Source organism: Fukomys damarensis, unplaced genomic scaffold, assembly GCF_012274545.1.
Source record: "Fukomys damarensis isolate Sample0158 unplaced genomic scaffold, DMR_v1.0_HiC HiC_scaffold_14, whole genome shotgun sequence".
NCBI lineage: Eukaryota > Metazoa > Chordata > Mammalia > Rodentia > Bathyergidae > Fukomys > Fukomys damarensis.
The window spans coordinates 25,940,665-25,968,507 of record NW_022900926.1 but is presented as its reverse complement, the minus strand read 5'-3'; the positions used below and the strand labels follow the sequence as shown (position 1 = coordinate 25,968,507).

Here is a 27,843-nt window from a genome sequence, read left to right as displayed (position 1 = left end):
TCTCTGCATTGCCTTTCCAGTCACCCGTAGCACTTGGGTAGTTCTGACTCTGCCCATTAGATCTCATCAGTTAGGCAGGAGAAAGCACTTGTTCTTTAACTCATGATTTTGTGTTTAGATCCTCATCTAAACTATCATCTTGGTCATATCTTTCTGGCTTGCACTTGCTTTCTTGTTAATTACATTGAGGGGCTGCATATCTGATTAGATCATACTTGTATTTATCTCAATGTGGTTGATGGAACCATTCTAGTAGTGGAAAAATGTCACTTCTGCCATTTTCCTGTTTTTGCAGCTGTTTGAATAGTTTTCTTCACTCTTTGGTTTCTTGGCAGTGACATTTTAAATGTGTCCATTTCTTGAAATCTAGTGCACCTAGACACAACCCAGAAGATCATCTGCTTGGCGTGTGTACAACATACTAGTGTGTTGAAAGGTGTGGATTCTACTCTTCCTTCTGGTGTCTGGCTCAGGAACCAGAAAGTCCCACTGTCAGTCCATAGTATTGATTATTAGTAATAATTTTTAGTTTTTGAATTTAAATAACTGCAAAGAGAAATGCTAATGTCTCTTTACACACATATCCAGTGTATTGTCATAGATACTTAGAATCCTCTTTGGAAATTGGTCAGGTATGTTGCAAATGCTCAGTGTTTCCCAGACATATGTTCTATTATAACACTCTTACACTTCTGGTAGCCACCCAGAGGGTAGTGGCACTCAGTAACATTCCCTTTGTTGAAGAAAATGATTTGGATTGAAATTTTGGGGGGTCTGCTTCCTGATTAAAAGTTAGTCTGTAGCATAGGTTTCCTTAATTCTACCTTATCAGGGTGAATTTTCTTTCACAGGATAGCCACTTTACTGTTTTTCACTAGGCCTCCATTGTCTCTCATCTCAAAAGATGTCCTCATGGTCAGAATGGCCAGCTGATAAGCTATCTCTTCTGTCCATCAGGACAGTTGGTCTGGTTTCTCTGGGGCTCACAGGAAGGCATCAGCATTTAGCCTCTGGATCATAAGAGTTTCACTCTGCAAATATCCTTCCTTTTCCAGGTCCCTCTCTCCCTCCCTCCTTTGTTTTCTAATACTCTACAGGCTGGTCAGTTCAAGTGTTCCTTCCTCCTTAACCTCCTTGCTAGCTGGGACTACAGATGCATGCCACCATGCCTGTCCCTTATTCTTAACCATTTTACAGAGTGAGTCTCCCTTTTCTTGTTTACAATGAGGAAATAATTACATGGCCAAATATGTACAAAAGGTCTTTCACCTTGTGGCTTTTCTTCTGTGTTTTTGTTTGTTATTTCCCTTCTGCGTAGGCCTTCCCCAAAGAGTATCTCAGAGCTCTGCTCGAACCCTGGTTTGCAGCTTAGTACCTGGGACTGAACATCCTACACTAAATGGATTCAACTGTTCCACAGCCTTCAGAGCACTTTTTGTTTGTTTGTTTTTGGTACCAGGGATTGAACTCAGGCCCTTGTGCTTGTGAGACAGGCAGCGGAACCACTGAGCCAAATTCCCGGCCCTAGAGCACACTTGTTTTTAAACTAGGTTTCATCAGAATCACCTGAAAGATGTGCAGAACTAGATTGCAGCCTTGCCCTAGGACTTACGGTTCAGTTGGTCTGCAGTGGCCTCAGAATCTTCACTCTCATAAGTCCTTTGATGGATCTGATGTTGCTGATCCCAAGGCTAGATTTTGAGAACCACTCACTGTATAATGCCACTGGCTGTTCTGAGATGTTCTGTTTTAGCAACATACTGAAAAAGACTGTGGGGAGTGAGTCCCATTCACTCTTGTACCAGCAGAGGGTATTACCAGCGGCCTCTTAATGTCTATGGCTTTTCTTCCTAAGGCCCTGATTTCTATGATTGGGGTTGTAGAGAAATTAAGTCTCAAAAATTTTAGGGAATTGGCCCAGCAGAAGATTTCTGAGGGCATAGAAGTGAACTTTGTCCCTCAAGAGGTGTGGAAAATGAGTCTTGGCAGAGGATAGATATTTGGGGATATACCCATTTTGGGGATTTCAGGACTGGCAAGAAAAGTAGGTGGGAGGGAAGTGAGAATGTAGTGTGGCCTAACCAGAGGAGAGGATGTTATTCAAGACAGGCCAAAAGGAAGGGAGAGAGCAAGGTGGCACATGCCTGTAGTCCAGCACTTGGGAGGCTGACAGGAGAATTGCCACAAGTTCAAGGTCAGCTTGAACAGAACAAGACCTTGTCCCAAAAAACAAAACAAAGCCAAAGAAAGGGAAGACATTTGGCTTTTGTCTGATCATGAGAACCGGATACCAGTATGCTAAGTTGCTGTCTTGGTTCAGGATTTCTCAGGAGCATCCACACTCTTTGCAGTAGTCCTGTAAGTTTAGAACTGGCACACTGGTGTATAGATGAGGAGACTGAGGCCCAGGCAGGTTATATAACTCACCAGTTTCCTGGCTGGTAAGTAGTGTGTCTTATTTGAGTCACTTCTTAAAATTCAATATATTTGACTCCTGTTTTTACAGCTTATTCGTAGTTGAATTTCTTTGACCAAGCTGCCTTTACTAGTTTCTTTCAAAAAGAGTTTTGCAAATATGCATGGAGTAATGGATCAGCAAAATGGGAAAAAGTTGAGCTTAATAAATAGACATATAACTAAATCCAAATACAGAGTTGCCAAAGTGGAATTTAGGTTAAAAAAATTTCAAGGTGTGTTCCAGGTAACTTACATTGATGACTCAGAGCCAGTGTTTAGTTATACTATAGTAGCATGTACATTCAGAAAACTAAACATTAAGAAATATTTTGAAGGGGAAATCTTATGTGTTAAATATATTAGGGAACATAATTTTTTGTTTGTATAACTGTTAATAAACCCATACCAGTTTTCACTCTAAAAGGGCAGTGCTGAGCAGAAGTGAATTTAATGACTGTTAATGGAATTCTAGGTAATTGAGGTTTTTAGCAAGGAGTGCTAAAGTTTCATTTGCTCTGGGTGTTTGGAGAGTTCTGAAAATGCCTTTTTATGGAGACATGTAAGTAAGGAAGCCCTTGACACCCTGCCTTGTACCCAGAGCACTTCACATATACTGTATTTCTAAACTTGCACTAGCTCATTGTTGTAAATTATCTACCTGTCTCATCTTGTCCTGAGCGATTGTTGAGTATTTGTGCCAAGTGCCATATTTAGCTGTCTCTTTGGCTCCTGCATGGTGTCTGGTACATGGTAAATGCTCAGTAAGTGTAAGAAACAACTCAGGCATCTCCAGTGTCTTACTTGGAATTTAGCCCAATGTGATTTACCTATTAGTCTATTAGTTATTGTAGTCTAGACAACCCAATACTTTTTGTAAGCAGTTGCAAGTGATCTGAGTTATCCTGGTAACAGTTTGGAAATGCAGAACTCAATTTCTAGCCCTTTAAAATATGGAACAGTTTTAATTGAGTTTGATAAAAAACACAACTGTCCCCACCTGTAATTTGTGTTTGTTTTGCTTATTTCTATTTACAGTGTACTGTATAACTTCAAAAAAATGATGACATTTCCATTCTTAAGGTAGAACCACTGATACAGTATGACATGTTTGTAGGCTATGTACTGCAGCAAGCAGAATGTAAGACCTCTTGATCAAGAAGGTAAAAAACCCACAGGTAGTTCCAAATTGACCTTTAAAAGCAGTTTTTTCTCTGGCAGCTAAGAAGAGTTGCATAAACATAGAGAATGTGTATGCATATGTCATTTGTTTTTTTTCTGTTGAATATATTCTGAGTCAAAGTGTAAAGTGATCCATAACTCAAGTAGTAAAAAGTAAAGATTAATGGTTAGTGATTAAAGTTGGACCATGCCATGCCTCTTCTAGAACCTCCTCCAATGAAGCCAATGTGAAGTGAAATAGCAGTGAGGTCAGCTACTGATGGCTCATGAATTATTTAGGCTTGCTGCATCCATGTTTTTCATGCCTTTAGAGTGCTAGTCTTCTAACTGATACTCTACTTTGGAGTGGCACCAGTAGTTAGAGACACACCTCTTCACTCCCTTGTTTCATTTTTAAAAATGTAGATGGTTTTATAATAATGTCCACTTTGATTTGTAAAGTATTCCAATCTATATTGGAATGTGATTAAAATTAGTCAGTCTAAGACAGTTTTGTGTTTTGGACTGACCTTTAGGAGACTGAATCTTAGTGTTGGCTTATAAATGTATTGATAACTTTTGTGTCACTGGGACAAAATCCTGACACCCACAGCTTAAAGGAGAAGAGACTTATTTTGGCTCACAATTTCAGATGTTTAATTCATGTTCAGCTGGCTCCAGGGCAGGTGCATCAGAAAGGAAGGTTTTGGTGAAGGAAAACTGTTCCAACTCATGACAACCAGAAAGCAGAATATGTTGTAAAGAGGCCTGTGACTGGATATAGTTACCCGAATTGTGCTCCTGTAGCCCACCAAGACACCCCCACTAGTGTGCTTTACTAATGTCCTAGATATCTCTTGGGCTAATCAGGTTGACAGTTAAAACAGGAAAAGTCCTGTATAAAGTCTTATCACTGAGGTGCTAACTTGCCAAGGCTGGATTTGAAGTTAGGATGCTCCTGCCTCAGACTCCCGAAGTGCTGGGATTACAGGTATATACCACCATGCCCATCTGGTAAAATTCTTTGGAACTCTTTGAGCCTCAGAAGTAAAAAAAAAATTTTTTTAAATAAAAAATCATCACCTAAAGCCCATACTTGAGTTCTTACCCCTAGGAAGCTTTATCCCAGGCCTCCTACCCTGTGTGTCTCCTTCCATTTCTCCAATCCATTCCCTTCGTTGCCAGTCACTTGAGGATTCTTTTGGTTGATTCAGATAAAAATCATGAATTGGTAAAGTGCAGCTGCCCCAATGCCACTGGTCAACACTAGTTAGTGCTGAAAGTTGGTCAGCACTGCCAGCTGCTGGCTGCTTCTAGATGATTCTTGCTTACACTGGATAGTTTCAGTCATCTCAGCTGGCTACTGATCTCAGTCACTCCTGGACACCACCATTGAACATAGGCTGGTGCCAGATGCCGTTGGTTGACTGTGTTGATTACTGCTCTCTTCTGCTGCTGGTTGCTGCCACTTGACACCAGTTTGTGCCATATGCTGTCTGTCAATCCTGCTATGTGCTGCCTCTGCTGCTGCCAGATGCTGCTATTCAGTGCCAGTTTGTGTCAGGTACCACTGGTTAAAACTGCCAAGTGCTGTTCTCTGTCACTGATTGTCATTGGCTGCTGGTCTGTGGAGCTGTTTAGGGCTGACAGGCTCTAGTGCAGTGGTGGCAAACCTATGGCACGTGTGCTATGGCAGACTTATAGTATCATTGAAAGCTCTAAAATGTCCCCTGTTACTGCTCTAGAGTTTATTGGTCTTTTAAAGTGACTTCTCTGCCCACACTATTCAGGGTAAGAGTCCTGAGTAGATTCACAGGACCACCAGAATAACACCTGTGCAGAAGGTAGCACTGGGGACCAGTACTCCAGAGAGAATGAATAAGAATGAATAACCTAAAAAGTATGAGGGGGAGTGCTGCTTACATAACAGCTGAAGGCCTGTGATTGGTCCAAATGGGTGCAGGGCCTCCAGGACAGCCATAGGTTTCAAGGCAAGAATTCAAAGAAATGCTAGGGAGATGCAAACTCACATTTATCACATCTCTGAAATATGGCAGGGCTGAACCAGAGAATCTTCAGGAGAGCTAGTTGTGTTCATCACAGTTTAGTGGGACTTGAGGAGGCTGGTGATGTTAAAATAGTGGGCCCAGATCCCTCCCTTACCTCTCTGCCACATTAGGGGCCATTTTCATGTCTGGAGTGGCAGGATTGGTGGAAGGATATTATGTCTGATAGGTAAACTATAGACTGGAGAGCGACCACTAAGTAATCTGGGAGCATACCTCAAGGCAAATTGTCCCAAGTCCATCCTTGGAGGTTAGGGGGTGCCATGGGAGAGCTAAAGGAAGCAAGGAAGAGGGGCATGGCAGCCTTCATCGAAACCACACCCCATGCCTGCTGTCATAAGAAAAAGGAGACTCATTACTTCTCTGTCTTGCCTTATGAATTACCCTTCATCTTGGCCTGTATTCCCAGAAAGGAACTCTGTGCTGGGACTTTTAGTATCTCCAGTTCCTATGTACTCTAAGGTCAATGGTTAAACATTATTTGAATTAAATTGAGGGGGAAAAGATAGACCATGGATGGAGGAATGGATTGCTTGGGTTTTTTTCACTCTTACTTTATACTCTTATTTTATTTAGTTTGCAGTGTTGAATCTGGTTACTGTTTCAAAATTATTTGTGTCACAAAATGTAAAGAAAGAATGGACATCTGTCAAAACACATGAAGCTATTGTCTTCTATGTGAAAACCATAGTTATATTAAATGAGCTGAACTTTCTCTCATTTCTGAATTATAGTGAGACTTCAGAATTTTAAAAACTACAGTATCCTCAAAAATGAAAATCATTGGTTGTATTTTGGTTTTTTAAAGCAATATAATACTGTCGTGAAAACTGTTAGCTTTCTTTTAAGCTTTATGTTTTAAAAGCATACAGTGTACTTTTTCAAATGGCAATTGATTTTCTTTTTTTTAGGTCTTTGGATTATTTTTGTAGCTATATCAGAAAATAACTGATGAATATCAAGTAATTAGGAGATAAATTATCTCTGCCAGAATCCTGGCTCTGAGAATGTTTGCCAATTTGTATTAGAATAACAAGTGTCACAACACAATAAACACCAGTTATTTGTGTTTAGTTTACTAAAACAGGTTTATATACTTATGATGTTGTTTTTCTCAAATGGCTAACGGGATTGGTAAAAAATGTTTTTTAAAAAACTTGTGGGAATGAATCTCCAGCAGTTGCTAGAAAGCTGATTGTTAACTAGAACTGTGTATGAGTAAGTGTGCATGTGCCATGTGCCATGTTAGGGTTTGAACCCAAGGCTTTATGGGATGCTGAATATGTGCTGTACCATTAAATTACATTCCCAGCCTAGTTAACTAGTTAAGTCATCAAAAATCTTCCCAGTGGTTTGCAGTACATTAATTGAACTAGAGCAGCTTGTCCTAGCAGCTTACTCCTCCTTTGGCCTTATATCCTTTTTCTTCCCCAAGCTGCAGGCTTGTCTGTCACTTTTGCTTGTGCTTTTCTCTGTCATCAGTGAGAACCCTCAGGAGCTTCTAATTACCCTCGTTCATTGGTATGTCGTTTTGGGAATATAACTAGGGGTTTTCTTTTTGCTGTATTTGCCTACTTATCTAATAGTTAGTTATTGTCTTACTTTTCTTATTGTTGAGACAAGATATCCAACACCTAAGGTTAAAGGAGGACAGATTTATTTTGTCTCACAGTTTGTAGAGGTTTCAGTCTATAATCAGCTGGCTCCAAGGCAGGATGGCATGGCAGAGGGGCATCTCAGAGGAGAAGCAGTTCACAGAAGGCAGCAGAAGCATCATGCAGCAAGTGACAATTGAAGCAGCAATCCTCTTTCTGTCCTTTGTATCTTATCCAGACTACCCACCATTAGGGCAGGTAGCACTTTCACCCAGGGTAGGGCACCCTTAATCCTAGCATCACACCATAAATCAATCCCAGCATCACATCCTCGATCCCAGCATCACACTCTAGATCCAGCCACTTCCAAAAAGCCTCACCCACAACCTCATGAGGCCCTAGGGAGACAGCTAGACACAAGCCACAGCAGTCATCTAGTCTAGATTTATAATTAAAGCTTGTTCTCATTAGCGTTAACTTGTATGTGGAGTATTTAAATTTGAACTTTAGAACTGTGTCTAGGTTTTGAATAGTGGTGCCACTATTAGTGGATCTGTGATGTTGAACAAAGTACCATACCTGACCTCTCTAAAAATCAGTTTCCAGTTTTATAAAATAAAAATGACAGTGTTTGCATCTAAAACTCTCATCCACATTTAGGTTAATTGTCACTCATGCCTACTCTTTCAGTGTGCTAAAATCTTTTCTATGGCTAGTTCATTACATTTGCAGAATGTTGCATCTCTCTAATACCCAAGTGTCCACTTCACTATAATTTGTGTTTTACTTAGGGTTTCTTCCTAGCAGGATCTCGTGTGATATTAAAAATTTTTGAGTCTGCTGCTGAAATGTGTTAGAAAGTCCCATAGCCCTTTCATAAGTATTAGCTAATAATTTGTAACCAAGCTTGTTTGAGTCTTGGAAAGTTGGACGGGGTTTAATAGGTGTGTGGTGTGTGGTGTGTGTTGACTTGACATAGTGGCAAGGGAGTAATTACATTGAGATAGATGTGGTTCAGGCAGTCCGATTCCTTGTCATCCCTGCGAGTTTGACAACACAGCTAGGGGCAGAAGCACTGACCTCCACCCGGAGAGGCTGATATTTCAATAGCTCTGCAGGAGGGAGAGCAGAGAATAGCCACTGGGGCTCTAGGGGGAGAGGGGGGCCAAGGGTGTGGTCTTCATTGTGTGAAAACTCTTTATCAGCATCACGCCTGGATTTCATACCTCATAGCCTAGAGTTGCAGATATGAGTATATTGTGAAGGTGGCAAGGTCAGTGACACTCAAAAAATGCAGAGCTGAAGAGGCCTGTGGGGAGGCAGATGTTTTAAGGGGCTGTGAATATTGTTCTTACTGCTCTCTGACTAATTATTACAACCCTTGGAATAATGAATAAAACTTTCTACTTTGATTTTTTTCTTAACCCTTGAAATTTTCTGTTATGACAACAAGAAAGAATAAATCAGAGATCTGTAGAGATAGTTCTTTGCAGAGGAATAAGAATCCAAAAGTCTTGGACTGGTTGAATTTTCCATTAGAAAAATGGCAAGGAAAACAAGTTATTCTTCGCTGAGAATGTCTCATATAAATGTCGATTTTTGTTGTTGTTGGAGAGGAGTCTCACTATGTAGTTGAGGCTGGCCTTGAACTCATTATGCAGCCCAGGCTAGCCTTGAACTCGAAGCAGTCCTTCTGCCTCATCCTGTCTGAATGCTGGGATTATGGGTGTGCACCACCATATCAAGCATAGATGTTGAACTTTTGTACATGAAACCAAGGTTCTATCTCTTGGCACCCCTCTGCCTCCCACCTTTTGTTTAGTATTAGAAAGGTATGTAGAATAATCGCCACCAGAACAGCTAATCCTTCTTCACAATTGTATCCAGTCTCACTCTAGTGTCACTAACCAAGTTAAATCATTCCTTACACCAGCCCCTTGAGAATAAGGCCTTTTCTAAAGCCACATAGCCAGTAAGAAGTAGAAACAGGATCATCCACACACTGTACCAGAAGGCCTGGCATGCTCTCGATATGAATACCAATATCTAGTCCCTATACTCAGACAATATTTTTGACAGAAGCATTGCTTCCAGGGAAAGGCAAATTCATCTCTAGAATGTCTGTTCTGGTTAAGGGCAAAATGCTGCCTCTTCCATGATATTCTCCAATGTAATCAATGCACCAGGCAGGAGACTGATTACCCCTGGAGAATGATGCCAGGGTATTAGACTCTGTTGGCTGCAGATTGGGCACTTAGCAATGTATCCTGCCTGGATAGTTTGATGAGTGGAAGTCCATGTTACTGAGCTCATGTGTAGCATCTGTTCCTCCATAGTTGCTTTGTTCTTGGGCTCTGTGGGTAATCATATGGTTGGGGAAAGAGGCTGACTGCTGTCCATGGAACAGGTTGTCCTATTCACTTATTAAAATCCTCCTCTGCTGAGGACACTTTTTGGTGAGCACTTGCCCTACATATCTTCATTTTTTTTAACCAGTTGGACAGGTCTGTACACCTACATTTTCCCCCAGATTTCCTTGTCACCAGTTTTCTAATCATGTTCCTTCCAGTTCTGAGCATTCAGCCAAAACATTTATGCTGTAAATTAGTATATAATTGCACAACTGGCCTTCCAAGCAAAGTGAACAGCCAGGTATGTGTGTTAGTTGAAGTTCTGTCCACTTGGAGAATTTTGTAGTGCTGCATTCTACGTAGTATTTATAAACCAGGCCTAGTTCTCCTATTCCACTGTCAGTTGGTCATGAGGAATTCTCATGAGGTCATAGGATCGGCTGGGAGAAAGAAGGCAGCATAGCGAGAGTGGGAAATGCTAGCATTGGACCACTTCTCTGAGATTTACTTATCTCTTCAGAGCCTGTTTGAGCCCACCACTTCCATTTGATGATGGAGTATTGGTGTATGTGCCCAACTTTGTGGCTTGGTGAGTCAGATAACACCTCAGACAGGCACCTCATCTGGTTTGGTAACTTGGTGGCCCACGGTGAAGTGTTTGTTCAGTCTCTGTGAATGTTCACTAGCAAGTCACAAATTGTTTCTCAAAAGGGGAGTAATCTGAGGAGAATGGCAGGGCTTTGCTTCAAACTTGCAAGGCCTTCACTGTGAGTCACCTCCAGAGATCTGACATAGGCTTCAAAGCATTATTGGGTCTGCTGATTCCTATGGCCCAAGTGAAGGAGCAGCCTGCACAGCAGCCTGGAGCAATTACAGAGCCTTTTCTTATCCTGGGCTGTACCTCAGACTAGCAGCTTTGGGGTTACTCAGTAAATAGGCTGAAATAACATACCCAAATGAGGAATGTTGCCCATGAATTCAGAGAGGCACAATCAATTTGACACACAGAATTAACCATGAGAAGACAATGTGCTGTGCTGCATAGAAACTAAATTTGCATTTTGCCCTTGAGGAACAAATATCGTTTTTTGGATTTTTTAAAATAAATTTTATTGTATTTTATCCTATACCCCCCACATAAGCCCCCTCTGCTCCCTATGTACAAAAGCTTTGTTTCCATTTTTTCCTTCTATTTTCACTTTCTTCCTCCCTTGTTTCCCTTCCCATTTGAAGACTTCCTTCCCATTTCCCAACATTCATTATACATTCTCAGTCCTTGTGTCCACATTCAGTTTCTCACACCAGAGAAACAATGTGGTATTTAAACACGTGTGCCCAATATGTTTCACTTAAGAGTATTGTCTCAAGGTCCATCCATTTAGCTATAAATATCTGAAGCTCATCCTTCTTTATGGCAGAGTAGAACTCCATTGTATAAAAAAACTACATCTTCTTTATCCACTTATCAGTTGATGGGCATTTGGGCTGTTGAGGAACTAATTGTTTAACAAGTAGTAACATATCTCATCTTTTTTTTTCTATTAAGTTTATTGGCACTTTTTAGGTATACAGTACAGTTACATTCAGTATTGGGATCTTGCACCTTTACATAATGTATCTTGGTTCTTATTTTTCCCCTATACCCCTGCCCTCCACCCCCTCTATCCTTCCCTATTTACAAAGGCTTTGTTTCCATTTTTCCTTTTGTCATATTTTTTCTTTTCCCCTACCCTACCCTCATCTTTTTTAACATTATAAATGCTTTGAAGGAGAAAATCTGGCTCCTAACTTTGAATTGAAATAGTTCTTGAACTTACCCTGAGCTTCCCCTATTTCTTCCCTTTCCCAGTGATTATGTCATACTTAACCTAGCTGCTAGATTTCTTCATGGGTGGTGAATCTTTAAGTTTGACAGGATATTTCGCTTAGGAGTGGCTATTTTGAATTTGTTTAATATTTGATTGAATAGAACCCTATGTAAATCAAAATATTTGAGCTAGAAGGGTCCTTAGAAATGATCTAGCTCAGTAGTGGCAAACCTATGGCACATGTGCCACAGTGGACTTTTGTATCACTGAAAGCTCTGAAAAATTCTTTATCACTGATTAAGCCTAACTTGACTTTTCATACAAACCAAAGACCTGGAGTCTAAACCCCAGACAGGAATCCAGGTTATCAGTTGGCAGTGTGGATTTCCCTGTTGAAGATTTGTTGTCCTCACTCAAGAGTGAGAGGTGTGCCTTGAACGGGGCTGATGGTTGGATGCCAGAGGATGTGCTAAGATCCTGTCTTCATTGAGTAGCCAGACAAACATGGCTACAGATCAAAGGTGGTGTCAGGTGTTTAGAGTTGTGCTGCTTCCTGATCAAATGCTGGATATGGGCCAAATGGTAGAGATTTCAAAGAGCAAGATATCAAGAATTGTACTGTTTTAACTGGTCTGAAAAGTGAAGAGGAATAGCTTGGAAATTAATCTATTCAACTAAATGTAAATGACTAAAGTGCATACCTAATAGATAAGACTCATAAGATTTAAAACATAAAATTTTAATCAAAATAGACTGTTGTTGTCCTCACAGAACAAAGTTCAGGAACTCAGACTGGGACAGTAAGGCATGGAATCACCAGGCAGACTCTGGGAGGTTTCTGGAATGTGCCTGCTTTTAATAAGTTCAGCCAGCAATTACAAAGTTTTGAAAGAGGGAGTGGCAAAGGCGGAGTAATATGTTTGGCTTAACAGGATTGGTTATTGGAGTGTCCTTGGATGGACGATGGAGACATCCAACTAGTGGGGGACAAGCGAGGCCATAGCTGGACATAGACAAGGCTCAATGCATGAGCTAGGCCTCTACTAGTGTGCTAGGAGACATATGTGCGGTGCACTTGTCCCAGCCAGACTTGTACCTCACTGACAATAGACTACTTTAATTATTGAATTTTCCTTTAGCAAATTTAGTGAGTTAGCAGTTGCTAGATGCTTCAGGTCAGCTTTTTTGTTGTTAAATTTGAGGACATTAATTTGTAGTTTTGGTGGCAGTGTGAAGGTCCCCCAGGTCTAGTCTGTCAAGTACCCCCAAGTTGGGTGAATTGCCTCCCAGTACCTCTAGCAGTTGTCAGGCCTCTGCTTAAATCTTTCTTGTGATCCAGGTTCCTCTTAAAGACAGCCCCTTCTATTAATAGACAGCTCTTCTTATTGAAAGTTTTCTCTCACAAAAAACATTTTGCTTCTTAATATTTGTGTTTATGCTTCCTAATTCTGCCCCATTTTTTGCTAGTTTTCTCAGAACTTTTTACATAGTTTGTTTTGAATAATAAAGTTTCTAGACTAGAAATTTCTGCTTTCTTAGTTTAAAATTTTTGAGCATTCTTCAAAAATGAAATAGCTTGTCCAGAATGAATAGGTGTTCCTAGACAATAGGATTGTCAATTGGTTGTGCTCTATCTTGTTTTTTAAATAAGAAAGTACACTGAATGAAGAGTAGAAGTACCTGGTTTCTGGCCTTTGCTTTGCCCCTTCCTGTCTGGGTGCCTTGGGCCAGTTAACTTCTCTCAACCTCAGTTGCCTTTTCTGTAAGATGAAGATGATAATGTCTGTTCTGAGAACCTGGCCATGGGGTCACTTTGAGAATTTCATTTCCATAGAAATATAGGTGTGTTAGCCAGCTTTCCATCACCGTAGCAAAATATCTGAGATAATAACTTATAAAAAGAAAAGGGTTTTCTTGATTCACAATTTTAGAGGTTACAGGTCATGATTGGTTAGCCCCATCATGAAGCAGAAGATCTTAATAAGAGTGTGGTGGAACAAAACTGTTTGCCTACTGAACCAAAGAGAAAAAAAACAGGAAGAAGAAGAAAAGGAAGAGGTGGAAGAGGAGGAGAGGGAGGAAAAGGAAGAAAAGGGCAGGAGGAGGATGATATTGGTAGATACTGGTGAACTAGAGTCCCCCTTTAAGGGTATGCTCCCAGTGATCTAAAGACCTCCCATTTTGGCCCCCCTTCCCAAAAGTTCCACCAGCTGTCCATAGCTTCACCCTGGGGACCATCCCTTTAACACATTGGCCCTCAGTGACACTCAAAATCGAAACTATGGCAGAAGTTAACATCCTTGTTTCACAGGCCTGAAAGCCTGTGAGTGTGGTGGATTGACAATTTACAGTTTCGTTAGAGCTACTGCAAACATATTTCAAGAAATTAAAAACAAAATATATAAATTGTGAAACTAATAAATTTGTTAGCTTAAGTCAAGACGTGTACATGTGTGTGGATCACTGTAAAGATTTTTATTTGATTGTGATCCCTGTTGCAAATTAGAATAAAATCTAAATGCAAGGGGAAAGTACCATTGCAAATAGACAACAGTGAATAGTACAAAATAAGAACTTATAGTTAGGCCTGGTGGTACACACCTGTAATCTCAGCACTCGAGAGGCTAAGGCAGGAAGGATCTCTGTGAGTTCAAGACCAGCCTGAACTATATTAGCAAGATCCTGTCTCAACAACAACAACAACAACGACAGAAAAGAAAAAAATAAATTAAGGACTTTTGCTAAATACTTAAGGGGGTCAGTGCTTCTTATTCCAAATATCTTATTTTCTACTTCACACTTTTGTACTGGTGCTTAAAGTTACTTGCCCTGTTTGAACCCAGTTGTTTTCTGAGACTCCCTTTACAAACTGGAATCACCCTTTCTGGTTCAGGAATGTTGGAACTAAGGTTAGGTCTCACGTGAGTCTTAGGATGACATTCTCAACCCAGAGTACTTTTCAGGAAAGACTGAGTTTGGAGGAAAACAAAACAGACAGGGAGAGAGGCACTGCATCCCCAGCTAGGGCGGTCCACCTCGGGTAGCTGGACTATGCGAGAAAACTGAGAAGTACAAAATAGTTGTGAAAATAGTAGAACATGATGTTTTTACTTTTTGAAGTAAAGCACTGAATACATTTTTAATACACTTTTCAACTATTTCAACAACTGGAAATATATTACCTTTTGAGAAATTAACTCTAAGCTCTGCAGTGGGATTGTTTCACAATTACAGGTTTATTTATTTTTGGAAGTTAATGAAAAATAAATATGAGGAAAAGGAAATAGTATAGTTTTTAAATTTAAATTTGTACATGTGATACTTAGGTTTTGAGTTTCTTGTGTATATAAAGATTTATTAAGTTTTATTAGACATAGTGTTTAAAATTCATGACAATAATGACTTTTTTGATAAAACTCATCCTCCTTTAATATTTGAAATTTCAAAGGAAGTAACTAGAAATCATTTAAGCATGTGTATTATACTTCACAAAGAAGATTTAAAAAGTAAAGCAGTTACATTTCACTTTGTGTGTGTGTGGTAACCAGGTATTGAACTCAGGACTTTGTGCTTGCACAGCAGGTGGCGACACCACTGAGCTAAATCCCGGCCCTATTTCACATCCTTTTAAGAATCTACCCACATTTCTCACTCCACACCAAAATCTTAAGATTCTAATATGTTTTCTCCCATCTCTCTTTGAAATACACTGCCTGCCTCCATTAAATCTTATGACTGAATGAATACTACCCAGGATATAACCATAAGCCTCAAAAGAATGATCTTAACACTCCAATGTTTCGTATTTACCTGCTACCTGTATAAAGTATACATATTTTTAAGAGTAACACTCTTAAGTGGCTTTCTAAGATAAACAGAAAAAAATTAAAACCATTTAGTCTTTCTTTTGAAAGACACTGTTGGACCTGACTTAGGGAATTTATACCAAAGGAGCAGAAATTGTACTTCCTTTGCTTGTATCAGAGGAGTACAATGATCAGCACAAGAGTGCTAAGTAATCTATAAAGTTAATTTTAGCCATTCTGACTATATAGAGTTGTCTAATTGTGATTTTTTTTCATGTACTTATTTGCTATCTGAATATTTTCTTTGTTGAAGAGTCTGTTGAAATGTCTTGCTTTATTACATTTGATCTTAGCCAAAAGGTCAAGAAGCAATAATAATCTCTTGCTTTTTAGAAAAAAAATAGGTAATTGTTACATTGCGTTAAGTTGGTATGTTTTCTTGTAGAAGGGAAAAGAACATGAGAAATTCTTTTTTATTAGTTTATGTTTGAAGTACATAATAATTACATTCATCTTGAGAAGTTGATACATACACATTTTGTGTCCTGATCATTTTCCTTCCTTTGCCTCCCCTCTCCCTCTTTTCACAGGTCCCTTTCCCATTTCCTGAGAGTCTACCTCCCTGTTTCTTACTATCTGTCTTTCATTTTGCTCTTTAAATTATTTTATTTATATATTGAGTTTCTCATATTAGGGAAACTGTGCAATATTTACCATTGTTTGTCTAATTTATTTCACTAAGCATTGTGGTTTTAAAATCTATTCATTTTCTTACAAATGACACAAATTTATCCTTCTTTATGACTGAGTAGTACAGTAATGCTTCATTTCACTAACGCTTCTTTTTGCAGGAAATTTGATTCACAAAGAAAAGCTTTTGACAAAATGTTTGTTTCTGTTCACAAATGCTGTATCAGGCGACAAACACATCTGTGGCTATCTTCCCCACACAAATACAGCCTACTTTCCAAAATTGTAAAACAAATTAAGTTTGTAAACTGAGGTATCACTGTGCTCCATTTGTCTATACCACATTTTTTTAACCCATTAATTTGTTGATCAGCATATAGGCTGCTCCCATAATGCAACTGTTGGGAATTGTGCCATTTTAAACGTGGGTATGTGCTATCAGTGCAATATGATGACTTTAACTCTTTTGGGAAGATCCCCAAAAGATATAACTGAATCAAACGAATTTTTATTTTTGTTTCTTGAGGAATTTCCATACTGATTTCCATGGTGGTGGTTCTAATTTACATTCCCAATTATGCAGAAGTTTCATTTTCCTCCCACAACTGCACCAGTATTTGTTGTTTGTTCATGGCTTGGAAAGCTTGACTCCAAGCTCTCCTGGCCTTCAGAGGTTTTTGTTGAGAAGTCTGTTGTTAATTTCGATAAGCTTGCCTTTATAATTTAGTTGATGTTTTTTGTAACAGCTCTTAGTATTCTTTGTGCTGAATTTCTGGAGTTTTGACTATGACGTGTGTTAGAATTCTTCCTGGTCATGGCTATTGGGGGTCCTGTAGCCCCATTTACTTGGATGTTGAGCTCCTCCTTTGAATTTGGAAAAAACTTTCCTGTGATTTTGATGACTTTTTTATACCTTTTGTGTCATATATTTTTTTTTTTTTTTTTTTTTTTTTTTTTTTTTTTTTTGGTACTGGGGATTGAACTCAGGTCCTTGCAGGCGCTGGAACCACTTGAGCTAAATTCCCAGCCCTTGTGTTATATTCTAATGATTGCTTAACTCCTATAATTTTTAGGTTGGCCTAAATTATCAAGCACCTACTAGATCTAGTTTCCATGGTGTTTCTTTGCTTTTTAGGGTATCTTGAGTATATGATCTACTACTTCCAACTTTGTCTTTTAGTTCTGACAGTCTCTCATATTGATCATTTCTGATGCCCATATTTTCACTTTAGTACTTTTACATCCTGGATTTCTGCTTGATATCTTTTTTATAATCTTTAATTCTTTAGTCAAATGGTCATTCATAGCTTGTATTATCTGGTTTAATTCGGTCAGATATTTTTTTAAGTTTTTAAAATTTTTATTCGTATATGTTTATAGTACTTAATGATTACATTCATTGTGCTTGGGTATATTTTTATAAAGCACATCTTAATATTTTTGCTTCTTTAAGCTTGTCAGACATTTTATTAATTAAATCTTTTATTTGTTTATTTGGGTTTGCTTAATGTCTTACAGATTTTTTTTGAAATCTTTTCAAATATTTTAACTGTTTGGCTTCTGAGCTCTTTGCCTGTGACTTTCTCCACTTCAGTGCCTGTGAGATCAGCTTTTGGGCAGTTGAGAGATTTTGGAGGCATCTTGTTGCCTTGTATTCTCATGTTACATTTTGTGTGTGTGTGTGTGTGTGTGTGTGTGTGCAGAGTGTGGAGGATCAAGGTAGAAAACTCTTTTGCCACTATGGATATCTCCTTATGTAGTATGTGTTTCCCCGTGATGTGCCCTTAGCTTTGGATATGTTTTGTTATTTATATACCTCTTCAACCTGCTCAACATAATAGTGTCAATCTGTCCCAGTTGCAGTATTGCAAGCAGAAAACCACTACTGATTATTTCAGCATCTACAAAACCAAACATGGTTCAGTCATGTAATTCAAAACTTGTTTTAACAATTTTAGTCATTCTTCAGTAACCCAGAAGGATTGTGATGCAGTGCTGATGACAAATAGGCTAGACTGTAGAAAATAAGAGAAAGAAAAATGAAAAAGAAAAGTAAAAGAATAGTTCAGAAAGAAGAAAAAAAGTGATAACAAATGGAATAAAGAAGACTTTGTTGATATTTTTATATCTTGAGTGAGGGACGTGTGGAAAGGATTTGAGAGGTTAATTGCAGGCAAGAGAAGTATAATTAAATATTGACGGATGCTATAAGAAAGTAAGAACGAGTTAATATACTGGCAGAAATCTTATGTTTGACTCCTTTATACACAGTTTTTGGTAAGGGTTAACCTGACATTCCCATGAAAGATACTGTGTACACTAAACCACTAATGAATTCTGTTCTTTATTTTGCATATACAAACACCATATATATGCATGTGAATTAAAAACATGAATTGCCCATAGAAGTGTTTTTAATCCGCTCTGAGGAAGGGGAGTTGAAGTGTGGGAGAAGTACAGCTCTTCATAGGACTGATAGTTTTTTTCTTTCAAGCTGAGCTGCGAGTACTTCATGACCAGCTTTTCCTTAACTTTTATGCATGTCATGAGTATTGCCAAAATTTTTTAAAGTTAAAGATGACTGGAGAAACAACCTTCTCTCAGTGTCATTCTTCTTAACTTGTAACAAGAGGAGGTGATAATGTGTTTGTGAAGGTAAAAACACTAATTACATAAAAATAACTTGAAAAATAATTATTATTGCTAAAAGATAAAGTTTGTTTCACACAAGATAATTTTTCTCAAGTACGAAGTGGAAGTAAAATATGCCCATTGTGGGAAAATCCAACCATATAAAAAAATTGAACAGAAAAATCTGATCTTAAAAATGTGCATTTTTTGGTTGCTTTTGGATTTCAAATATAAGTATATTTTTTTTCTGTGGGAAGTTTTGTTAGAAAATGTAAGTGGTACAATCAACAAGCATATGATATTTATCAATTAATAAAACCAAGGAGTTTATAAATCATAAAATTTTGAGAAGTTTCTCAACTATAATTTGTAACTTTGTTTTATTTGTAATTACATTATTTCAAAAATATAAGAAAATGAGAAAGTGGCCAGCCGAGCCTCAGCAGTCCGTCTTGTAGGGTCCGCCGCCTTCCCGGGCACGGTCGCCCACCACCAGGATGGCTGGAATGGCCTTAGTCATGAAGCATTTAGATTTGTTTCAAGGAGAGATTATGCATCAGAAGCAGTCAAGGGTGCAGTTGTTGGTATTGATTTGGGTACTAACTACCAACTCCTGTGTGGCAGTAATGGCGGGTAAACAAGCAAAGGTGCTGGAGAATGCCGAAGGTGCCAGAACCACCCCTTCCGTTGTTGCCTTTACAGTAGATGGGGAGTGACTTGTTGGCATGCCAGCAAAGCGACAGGCTGTCACCAACCCAAATAATACTTTCTGTGCCACCAAGCATCTCATTGGCCAGCGCTATGATGACCCTGAAGTACAGAAAGACCTTAAAAATGTTCCCTTTAAAATTGTCCGTGCCTCCAATGGCGATGCCTGGGTTGAAGCTCATGGAAAACTTTATTCTCCAAGTCAGATTGGAGCATTTGTATTGATGAAGATGAAGGAGACTGCAGAAAATTACTTGGGACACACTGCAAAAAATGCCGTGATAACAGTCCCTGCTTATTTCAATGACTTGCAAAGACAGGCCACTAAGGATGCTGGCCAGATATCTGGACTGAATGTGCTTTGGGTGATTAATGAACCAACAGCTGCTGCTCTGGCCTATGGTCTAGATAAATCTGAAGACAAAATAATTGCTGTATATGATTTAGGTGGTGGAACTTTTGATATTTCTATCCTGGAAATTCAGAAAGGAGTATTTGAAGTGAAATCTACCAATGGGGACACTTTCTTAGGTGGTGAAGACTTTGACCAAGCTTTGTTACGACACATTGTGAAGGAGTTCAAGAGAGAGACAGGAGTTGATTTGACTAAAGACAACATGGCACTTGAAGAGTGCGGGAAGCTGCTGAGAAGGCTAAGTGTGAACTCTCTTCATCTGTGCAGACTGACATTAACTTGCCATATTTTACAGTGGATGCTTCTGGACCCAAACATTTGAATATGAAGTTGACCCGAAGCTCAGTTTGAGGGAATTGTCACTGATCTAATCAAGAGGACTATCGCTCCTGCCAGAAAACCATGCAGGATGCCGAAATCAGCAACAGTGACAAAGGAGAAGTGATTCTTGTTGGTGGCATGACTAGAATGCCCAAGGTTCAGCAGACCGTACAGGATCTTTTTGGCCGAGCTCCAAGTAAAGCTGTTAATCCTGATGAGGCTGTGGCCATTGGAGCTGCGATTCAAGGAGGTGTGTTGGCTGGTGATGTCACAGATATGCTGCTCCTGGATGTCACTCCTCTGTCTCTGGGTATTGAGACTCTGGGAGGTGTCTTTACCAAACTTATTAACAGGAATACCACTATTCCAACCAAGAAGAGCCAGGTGTTTTCTACTGCTGCTGATGGACAGACTCAAGTGGAGATTAGTGTGTCAGGGTGAGAGAGAGATGGCTGGAGACAACAAGCTTCTTGGGCAATTTACTTTGGTTGGCATCCCCCCAGCCCCTTGTGGAGTCCCTCAGATTGAAGTTACATTTGACATTGATACCAATGGGATTGTACATGTTTCTGCCAAAGATAAGGGTACAGGACATGAGCAGCAGATTGTAATCCAGTCTTCTGGTGGTTTAAGCAAAGATGATATTGAAAATATGGTTAAAAACGCAGAGAAGTATGCTGAGGAAGACCGGCAAAAGAAGGAACGAGTTGAAACAGTTAATATGGCTGAAGGAATAATTCATGACACAGAAACAAAGATGGAAGCGCTCAAGGACCAACTGCCTGCTGATGAGTGCAACAAGCTAAAGGAGGAGATTTCCAAAATGAGGGAGCTCTTGGCTCAAAAAGACAGTGAAACAGGAGAAAACATCAGGCAGGCAGCATCTTCCCTCCAGCAGGGATCACTGAAGCTCTTCGAAATGGCATACAAAAAGATGGCATCTGAAAGAGAAGGCTCTGGAAGTTCTGGCACTGGAGAACCAAAGGAAGATCAAAAAGAGGAGAAACAGTAATAGCAGTATATTTTGTAGTCAAAAGGGCAACGTACTATGCAGCTTGGGAGTAGGACTTCCTGAGCAGAAATGGGCAAACTTCAGTCTTTTTACTGTGTTTTTGCAGTATTCTATATATAATTTCCTTAATGTGTAAATTTAGTGACCATTAACTAATGATCTTTTAATGGATGATAATTCTAACAGTACAGAATTCACATTGTTCTGTTGTTAGCCTGTCATTTTTCAGTTGCATGTAAAGGGAATAGGATGATTACTGATCATTATAAAGACTTAGCATTGGTTTGTGCTGAAGTAGCCATATTTTTAAGGGGTAAAACCATTTCACATTCAATAGAAGAGGTGGACCATGCACCTGGAAGGAGACCATATGGGGATGAAGATCCTTCTTGTTGGCCAAAAAAACTGCTGTAAGGAATGACGTGTGGATACGGAGTCCATAAGTCAGCTAGCTGTGCCATGTATGTGGGGCAAAGGAAATAAGGCAATAGAAAAAACTAAGGTATTTGATAGGTATTGCTTTTAAAACAAGGCACTGATGAAATCACTGGTGTTCTTAAGGCTTACTTTTTAGCTGCCTGCTGGCCTGTGACTAGAACCTTCATTCTTTTGAATCCATTCTGCATTTAAAAAAAAAAAAAACATAAAAAGCACACACACACAAAAAAGAAAATGAGAAAGAACATAATGTTTGAAGATCATATCAAACTAATAATGTATTTCGAGTCTGTTACATTAATTTTTGTTTATTTCATATCCTCTTTTTGCTGTCATATATATGTATATTTGAAACTTTTATTTAGTATCTTCATTTCTTGTTATCATGTATGTTTGCAATACTTAATAAAAAATTGAATAAAAATCATTTATAATCCACTACTAGTAACATTTCAGGGTTTTTTGTTTTTTTGTTTTTTTGTTTTTTTTGGAGTAGGGTGGCATGATTTTTTTTTTCTTTTCTTAGAATTAGAACTTGTTATTAGCAATTATTTTCCAGGACGTTTTGCATTTCAGAGTATAATAGCAAGAATAGTGCTGCTTAAAAGAGAAGTAACTCCTGCATGTTCACAGGGGTCTGGTGGCTGGGTGTTTCTTCTATCTGTGTACCTGCTTCCTAAACAGCACCTGTTTTGATACCTCCTGAGTATTAATTGGTTGAGTAACTGATGGCCTCACATCAGTTCAGTTGACCAGTACTCAGGAATAGGAGAAAGATGACAGATCTTCTGGTCTAGATCTTGAGCCTTCTTTGTGATCTTAGGCAAGTCTGCTTACCTCATTAGCTTGTCTTCATCTCTGAGATAGTACTTGGTTAGTGTTCACATTAGTTCCAACAGGTAACTAATGTATACATCACAGCTGTTTAAGTGATGATGAAACAATGCTAATTCATGAAGGTAAGGTGCTTTATATCTGCAGTGAGTAGTGCTTATTATTCAGCATTGTTTTCAGGAAATTTTTACTCAGGAAACAGCAGCTGATACTGAGTGGAAAGAGACAAAAGTTAGAATCATGAGTGGTGTTATTTCACTGGATTTTAAGACAAATCTATGGATGGATATATCAAGGGATGAAAAGTATTAACTGTTGAATTTCCTACAGACTTCAGTTGTAATGTGTCTACTCAATGTGTTTTATATATTGCTTTAATGGAGGAGTCTTGCTGCTATTTGGCAGATGAGAGGCTAGGATTAGTAGCTTTCTATTCCTATTAGAAGACTTGAAGTTCTTTTCTTCCCAACTCAGACCTGCCTGATAATATAAATACTATCCATTAAGAAGATGCATCATTTTCCAACAAGAAGGTTTGGAAGTACCGGGAAGAGTTGTGTAGCTGTATTTCCAGGAAGTGTCCTGAAGAAGCTAAATCTACAAACTCAATTCCAACATATTCAGGTTTGAAACCCTTTAGAGACACTTTGATCCCTAGATTCAGGGCTCTAACTGTAGACCTGTGTTTTCAAATTCTGTTTTGTTTTGTTTTGGTACCGGGGATTGAACTCGGGTCCTTGTGCTTGCAAGGCAGGCCATTGAACCGCTGAGCTAAATCCCCGGCCCTCAAATTCTTATTGCTTCTGAATGACTTCATTTGTGGAGTTCTTATCAACATTTGAATTGAATGAATGGATGAAGACTGGATTTATGACCATTTAAATGAGAGAAATAAATGTAATTACCTGGAAATAAAATATAAACTTTTTCTTCAATGTAGTCAGTATTTTAGAGGGCTTGAGAGAAACTCTTACAATTCAGTGATAGAAAACCAGTTTAAAATGGGCAATGTGTGAAATAGACATTTCTCCACAAAGGGTATATAAATTACCAACAGATTGTTCAACATCACTAACCATCTGGGAAATGCAGCCACGAAGATAGCTATAAACAGCTAGTATTGGAGATAATATGAAGAAACCGGAGCACTCATTTATTATAAGTAGAAATATAAATCAATACAACCACTTTGGAAAATAATCCAGTAGTTCCTCAAAAAGTTAAACATGGAATTAACATTTGACTTAAAAGAGAAATGAAAATATATGTGTATATAAAAACTTGTACACAAATACTCATAGTATTATTTATAATTGCCAAAATATGGGGACAATCCAAATATTCATCAGCTGATTAATGGATAAACAAAATGTATTTGGCCATATAAAGGAAGTAGTGCTAATATATGTGATAGCAAAAGTAAACCTTGAGGGCCAGGGATTTAGCTCAGCAGTTCGGTGGCCTGCCTTGAAAGCGCAAGGACCTGAATTCAATCCCCGGTACCAAAAAAATAAAGTAAACCTTGAAAACATGCTAAATGAAAGAAACTAGTTGCAAAAGACCACATATTGTGTGATTCCATTTGTGTAAAGTGTCCAGAATAGGCAAATCCACAGAGACAAAATTAGTAGTTGCCTGGGGACAAGTGAGCAGTACTATGGAGTTAAGTAGTGATTGCTAAAGAGTTACAGAGCTTTCTGGGGGGTGATAAAGATGTTCTAAAACTTGCTGTGATGGTTGCCCAATTCTGAATATGTTAAAAACTACATTGAATTGTACACTTTTAAGGATGGATTGTGTGGTATATAATTTTTGTTTCAATAAAGAAAATCTCATTTGAACCAATTTTAATGTCTCACTGTTAAAGAGGAGGCATAATAGAAAATTTTACAGTACATAGTTCATCATCATTCAAGAGTAGTTCAGTTTAAAGACTTTCTGCTTTGTGCCTGGCACACTGCTAGCCATTGAGAACAAAAGCAAAGGATGCTGGGATGAGTGATTGCAAGGTCTGGCCTGCACCAAACCCTGAATAGAAAGTACCGCAGTCATTGCCAGGGGGGTGTTTTTTGGTCCAATAAGGCTTCTCCACCAGCTCAAGAGGCAGAAAGTATATAGGCCATGGTGGCATGGAGCATATGGTGATGATCTTTTGGGGTTCATAGCTGGATAGCAGATACAGGTGGCAGGAGGATCTGGAAAGAGGAGTTAACTTTCAAACCATCTAATATTAAAGCACAGGATACTCTGCATGTAATTACTGCAGTGAACCAGTCTTTGTTTTCTGGAACGTTGAGTTCATAAATAGACCAGTGGTACAGAATTCTCAGTTACTTGGTGTTTCCTGTGTGCCTGACACCATTCTATGGGTCTTTCTTATACTCCTCAAAGGATGTGGTATAGTGACATCACTCCACACACACTGTGACAGACAAGAAACGGTAGCAAGCGGGTCCCCAGGTTGCCCATGGCCATGAAACTATAAAGTAAATGGCAAAATCAGGATTCAGGTAGACCAGCCTAGCTCTAGCTCATCCTCCTCCATATACATGGCTTTGTAGTGAGATGTGCTTTGGGGCAGCCAACTATAGCATCATTATTCTCATTGTATTTTAGCCTCTTTTTCAGGGTGCTTTATAGATTCTTTGTTAAAATAGCCACATATATCTAAAATTAGGCTGGCAGTCTTTTTTTTTTCTTGTGAATTAAAAGTTGCTGTTTCACTAAATAAGTTACAGAGTAAGAAAAGAATGATGATAATCATGCAGATTTCTTATTTGAACTATTTGTACTTAGAGTACATTCAAATTCTTTTACATTGAGGGAACTTTTTCTGAACATTGATGATATTGCATGTTCACTGAGGTAGTTTTTTGTATTAATATGGTTCTCAACGCCATTTGGAGGGCTCCTATCTCAAAAAGGAACATTTTGCTCTCCTGCCCGGAACCACCATCACTCCAGCAACAGGAAGGTAGCCTGGTCCCCGATCCACCGCAGGAAGGAAAGCCACGCCTTCTCCCACCCAGAGCCGCCATTACTCCAGCACCAGGAAGGTAGCCACGTGAGCACCCCTGAACCCCCATAACTCCCTTTACACCACCACCACCCCGCGCACTCTCAGACCTCCTGATTGTGCCAGTCTTTGGAACCACTCTGCAGAGGCAGAGGTTGTCATAAAAGGTATTATTCTGAGTTCCCAACTTTGAACATCTTTAAAGAAAGGGCGTGGGAAACCTGTAGTAGAACGGTGTGGAGTTCAACCATTCAGAAGGTTGGGGAACTCCATCTAGGCCTTGCAGCCCAAGGTCAGTCTGCATCATGGGGTCCAGCCATCAGCTTACTGAGATCAGGGGTCTTGCATCCTAGCTCTGTCTGAGCCATTAAATGGTAAATATACTATATTGAAAAGTTTGTTCACTGCAGACATGTTTTGGACTGTTTCTTGATTTTAATTTAATTCAAATGGTTTAAGGGTGGTAGACTAGTGACTACCACAGGTGGTCAGTTTCCATGTTGTGCTTGATCATATTGTGTTGCTGATTGTATCAGTTGGGATAAAGGATTGTGGTTGACTTGATGAGCTGTTTTCTCTGATGTTATGAAGATGAGAATGTCTGTGGGTCGTTAGAGACCCAGAAGCTAGGGCGCAATTATATCAGGAAGATTTGGGTGATAACCCAGAGATTAAACCAAGGACAATCTGACAACAAAAATCAAACTGAGAAAACAAGCAAGACACAAAGACAGACTTCCAATTCACCAAACAGTAGGGCAACTGAGTATAAAGAGGCCCATAGTGAACTACCAGGACACCCTGAACTCAAAGAACAGGAAGTAACAAAACAGATCAATCAGGCTCTAGAAAAATTCAAAACAGAAATAATTTTCCAGATAACCATAGAGATGTTGAGCAAAGTCAAAGTCGTGAATCAAGACTCTAGAGCCCGGAGGGGGTCTCTTCAGCTGCCTGCCTGCCTGAGATCACCCGGCGGGTGCACGAGCTCCCGTACTGTGCAACAACAGACCCAGCAAGGACCCAAAGACACCGGAGGGGGTCTCTTCAGCTGCCTGCCTGCCTGAGATCACCTGTAGGGTGCACGAGCTCCCGGACTGTGCGACAACAGACCCAGCAAGGACCCAAAGACACCGGAGGGGGTCTCTTCAGCTGCCTGCCTGCCTGAGATCACCCGGCGGGTGCGCGACCTCCTGGACTGCGCAACAACAGACGCAGTAAGGAAGGTAGCCACACGGGCGCCCTTGAAACAACCCCACGACCTTCTCCCCCCCATTCTCAAACCTCCTGATTGGGCCAGTCCTTAGACCAACTCTGCAGAGGCATAGGTTCCCATGAAGGGTAGTTTTCTGAGCTCCCAACTTTGAACATCTTCAAAGAAAGGGCAGGGGAAACCTGTAATAGAACTGAGTGGAGTTCAACCCTGAGGGTAGGGAAACTCAAGTTAGGCCTTGTAGACTGTGTTCAGTCTCAGTCGTGGGGAACTGCCATTAGCTAGCTGAGACCAGGGGATTCGGTTCTGCATATGGCTGTGCATGTGGTATAATATGAGAACAGAGACAGTCTGAAAGAGGCCCCTCAAATTCTATTTTTTTTTCTCTCTCTCTCTTTTTTCTTTTCCTCATTCCACCCTAAAATTTCTTTCTTTTTTCTGTCCTCTCTCTCCAACTCAGTCTCTTGCTCCACCATATTGTCCCTCATCTCCCTTTTTATTCCAGTTCCTGAAGAACTCAGACTTCTTTTTTTATTTTTTGTTTTTAGGACGGGTTTCTCTTTATGTTCTTTTCTCCAGTCATTTTACCTCACTCATGGCTCTGTACCTTCAAGGGAAGGCAAGCGCCTGTTACTGTTAAGGGGATATATTCCTGTCCTTATTCCTGCACTCTCTCTATCCCCCCTGAAGTTAATAGCTTTGTAAAGATAGTAAGGTAATTCTACAACCTCTGGATTCACTTCAAACCTGCTCTAATTCTTTCACTTATCTAATCCTCTTGTTCCAAGTCTAACCCCCCATCCTAAATGGTAAAGATGTTATATTGAAAAGCATATTCACTGCAAACATACTATGGGCTGCTTCTCGAAATTAATTTAATTCACATGAGTTAAAGGTGATACATTAATGACTACCACAAGTGGTCAGTTTGCAAGCTGTGCCTGATCCTATTGGGCTGCTGAATGTATCAATTGGGATAAAGGGTTGTGATTGATTTAAAGAGTTGTTTTCTCTGATATTATGAAAATGAGGTTGTCTATGAGTCATTAGAAACTCAAAAGCTAAAATGCAACTATATTAGAAAGATTTAAATAATACCCAGAAACTAAAGAAGGACAACCCAACAATAAAAATAAAAAAGAGAAAACACTTAAACAAGACACAAAAACAGATTTCCAGTTCACCAATGGCAAATAGTAGGAGAAATGAGGATGAAAAGTCTGATAGTGAACCAACAGGACTCCCTGGACCCATAGCACAGGAGGTAACAAAATTGATCAATCAGGCTCTAGAAAAATTCAAATCAGAAATAATTTCCCAGTTA

At 39.4% G+C, this 27,843-nt stretch overlaps 2 protein-coding genes across 7 annotated transcripts in view; both read left to right on the top strand.

Moving 5' to 3' along the window:
• LOC117286031 (stress-70 protein, mitochondrial-like) overlaps positions 1 to 21,064 on the top strand; it is a 75,397-nt gene extending 54,333 nt beyond the window's left edge. The window contains 6 exon segments of the mRNA XM_033763478.1: positions 18,976 to 19,163; positions 19,165 to 19,894; positions 19,897 to 20,024; positions 20,026 to 20,071; positions 20,074 to 20,431; positions 20,433 to 21,064. Coding sequence (XP_033619369.1) covers positions 18,976 to 19,163; positions 19,165 to 19,894; positions 19,897 to 20,024; positions 20,026 to 20,071; positions 20,074 to 20,431; positions 20,433 to 21,018 — 2,036 coding nt within the window. The 3' untranslated portion in view covers positions 21,019 to 21,064.
• The window catches only part of Tulp4 (TUB like protein 4), a 191,751-nt gene that overhangs the window by 81,050 nt on the left and 82,858 nt on the right, over positions 1 to 27,843 (top strand). The window lies entirely within an intron of this gene.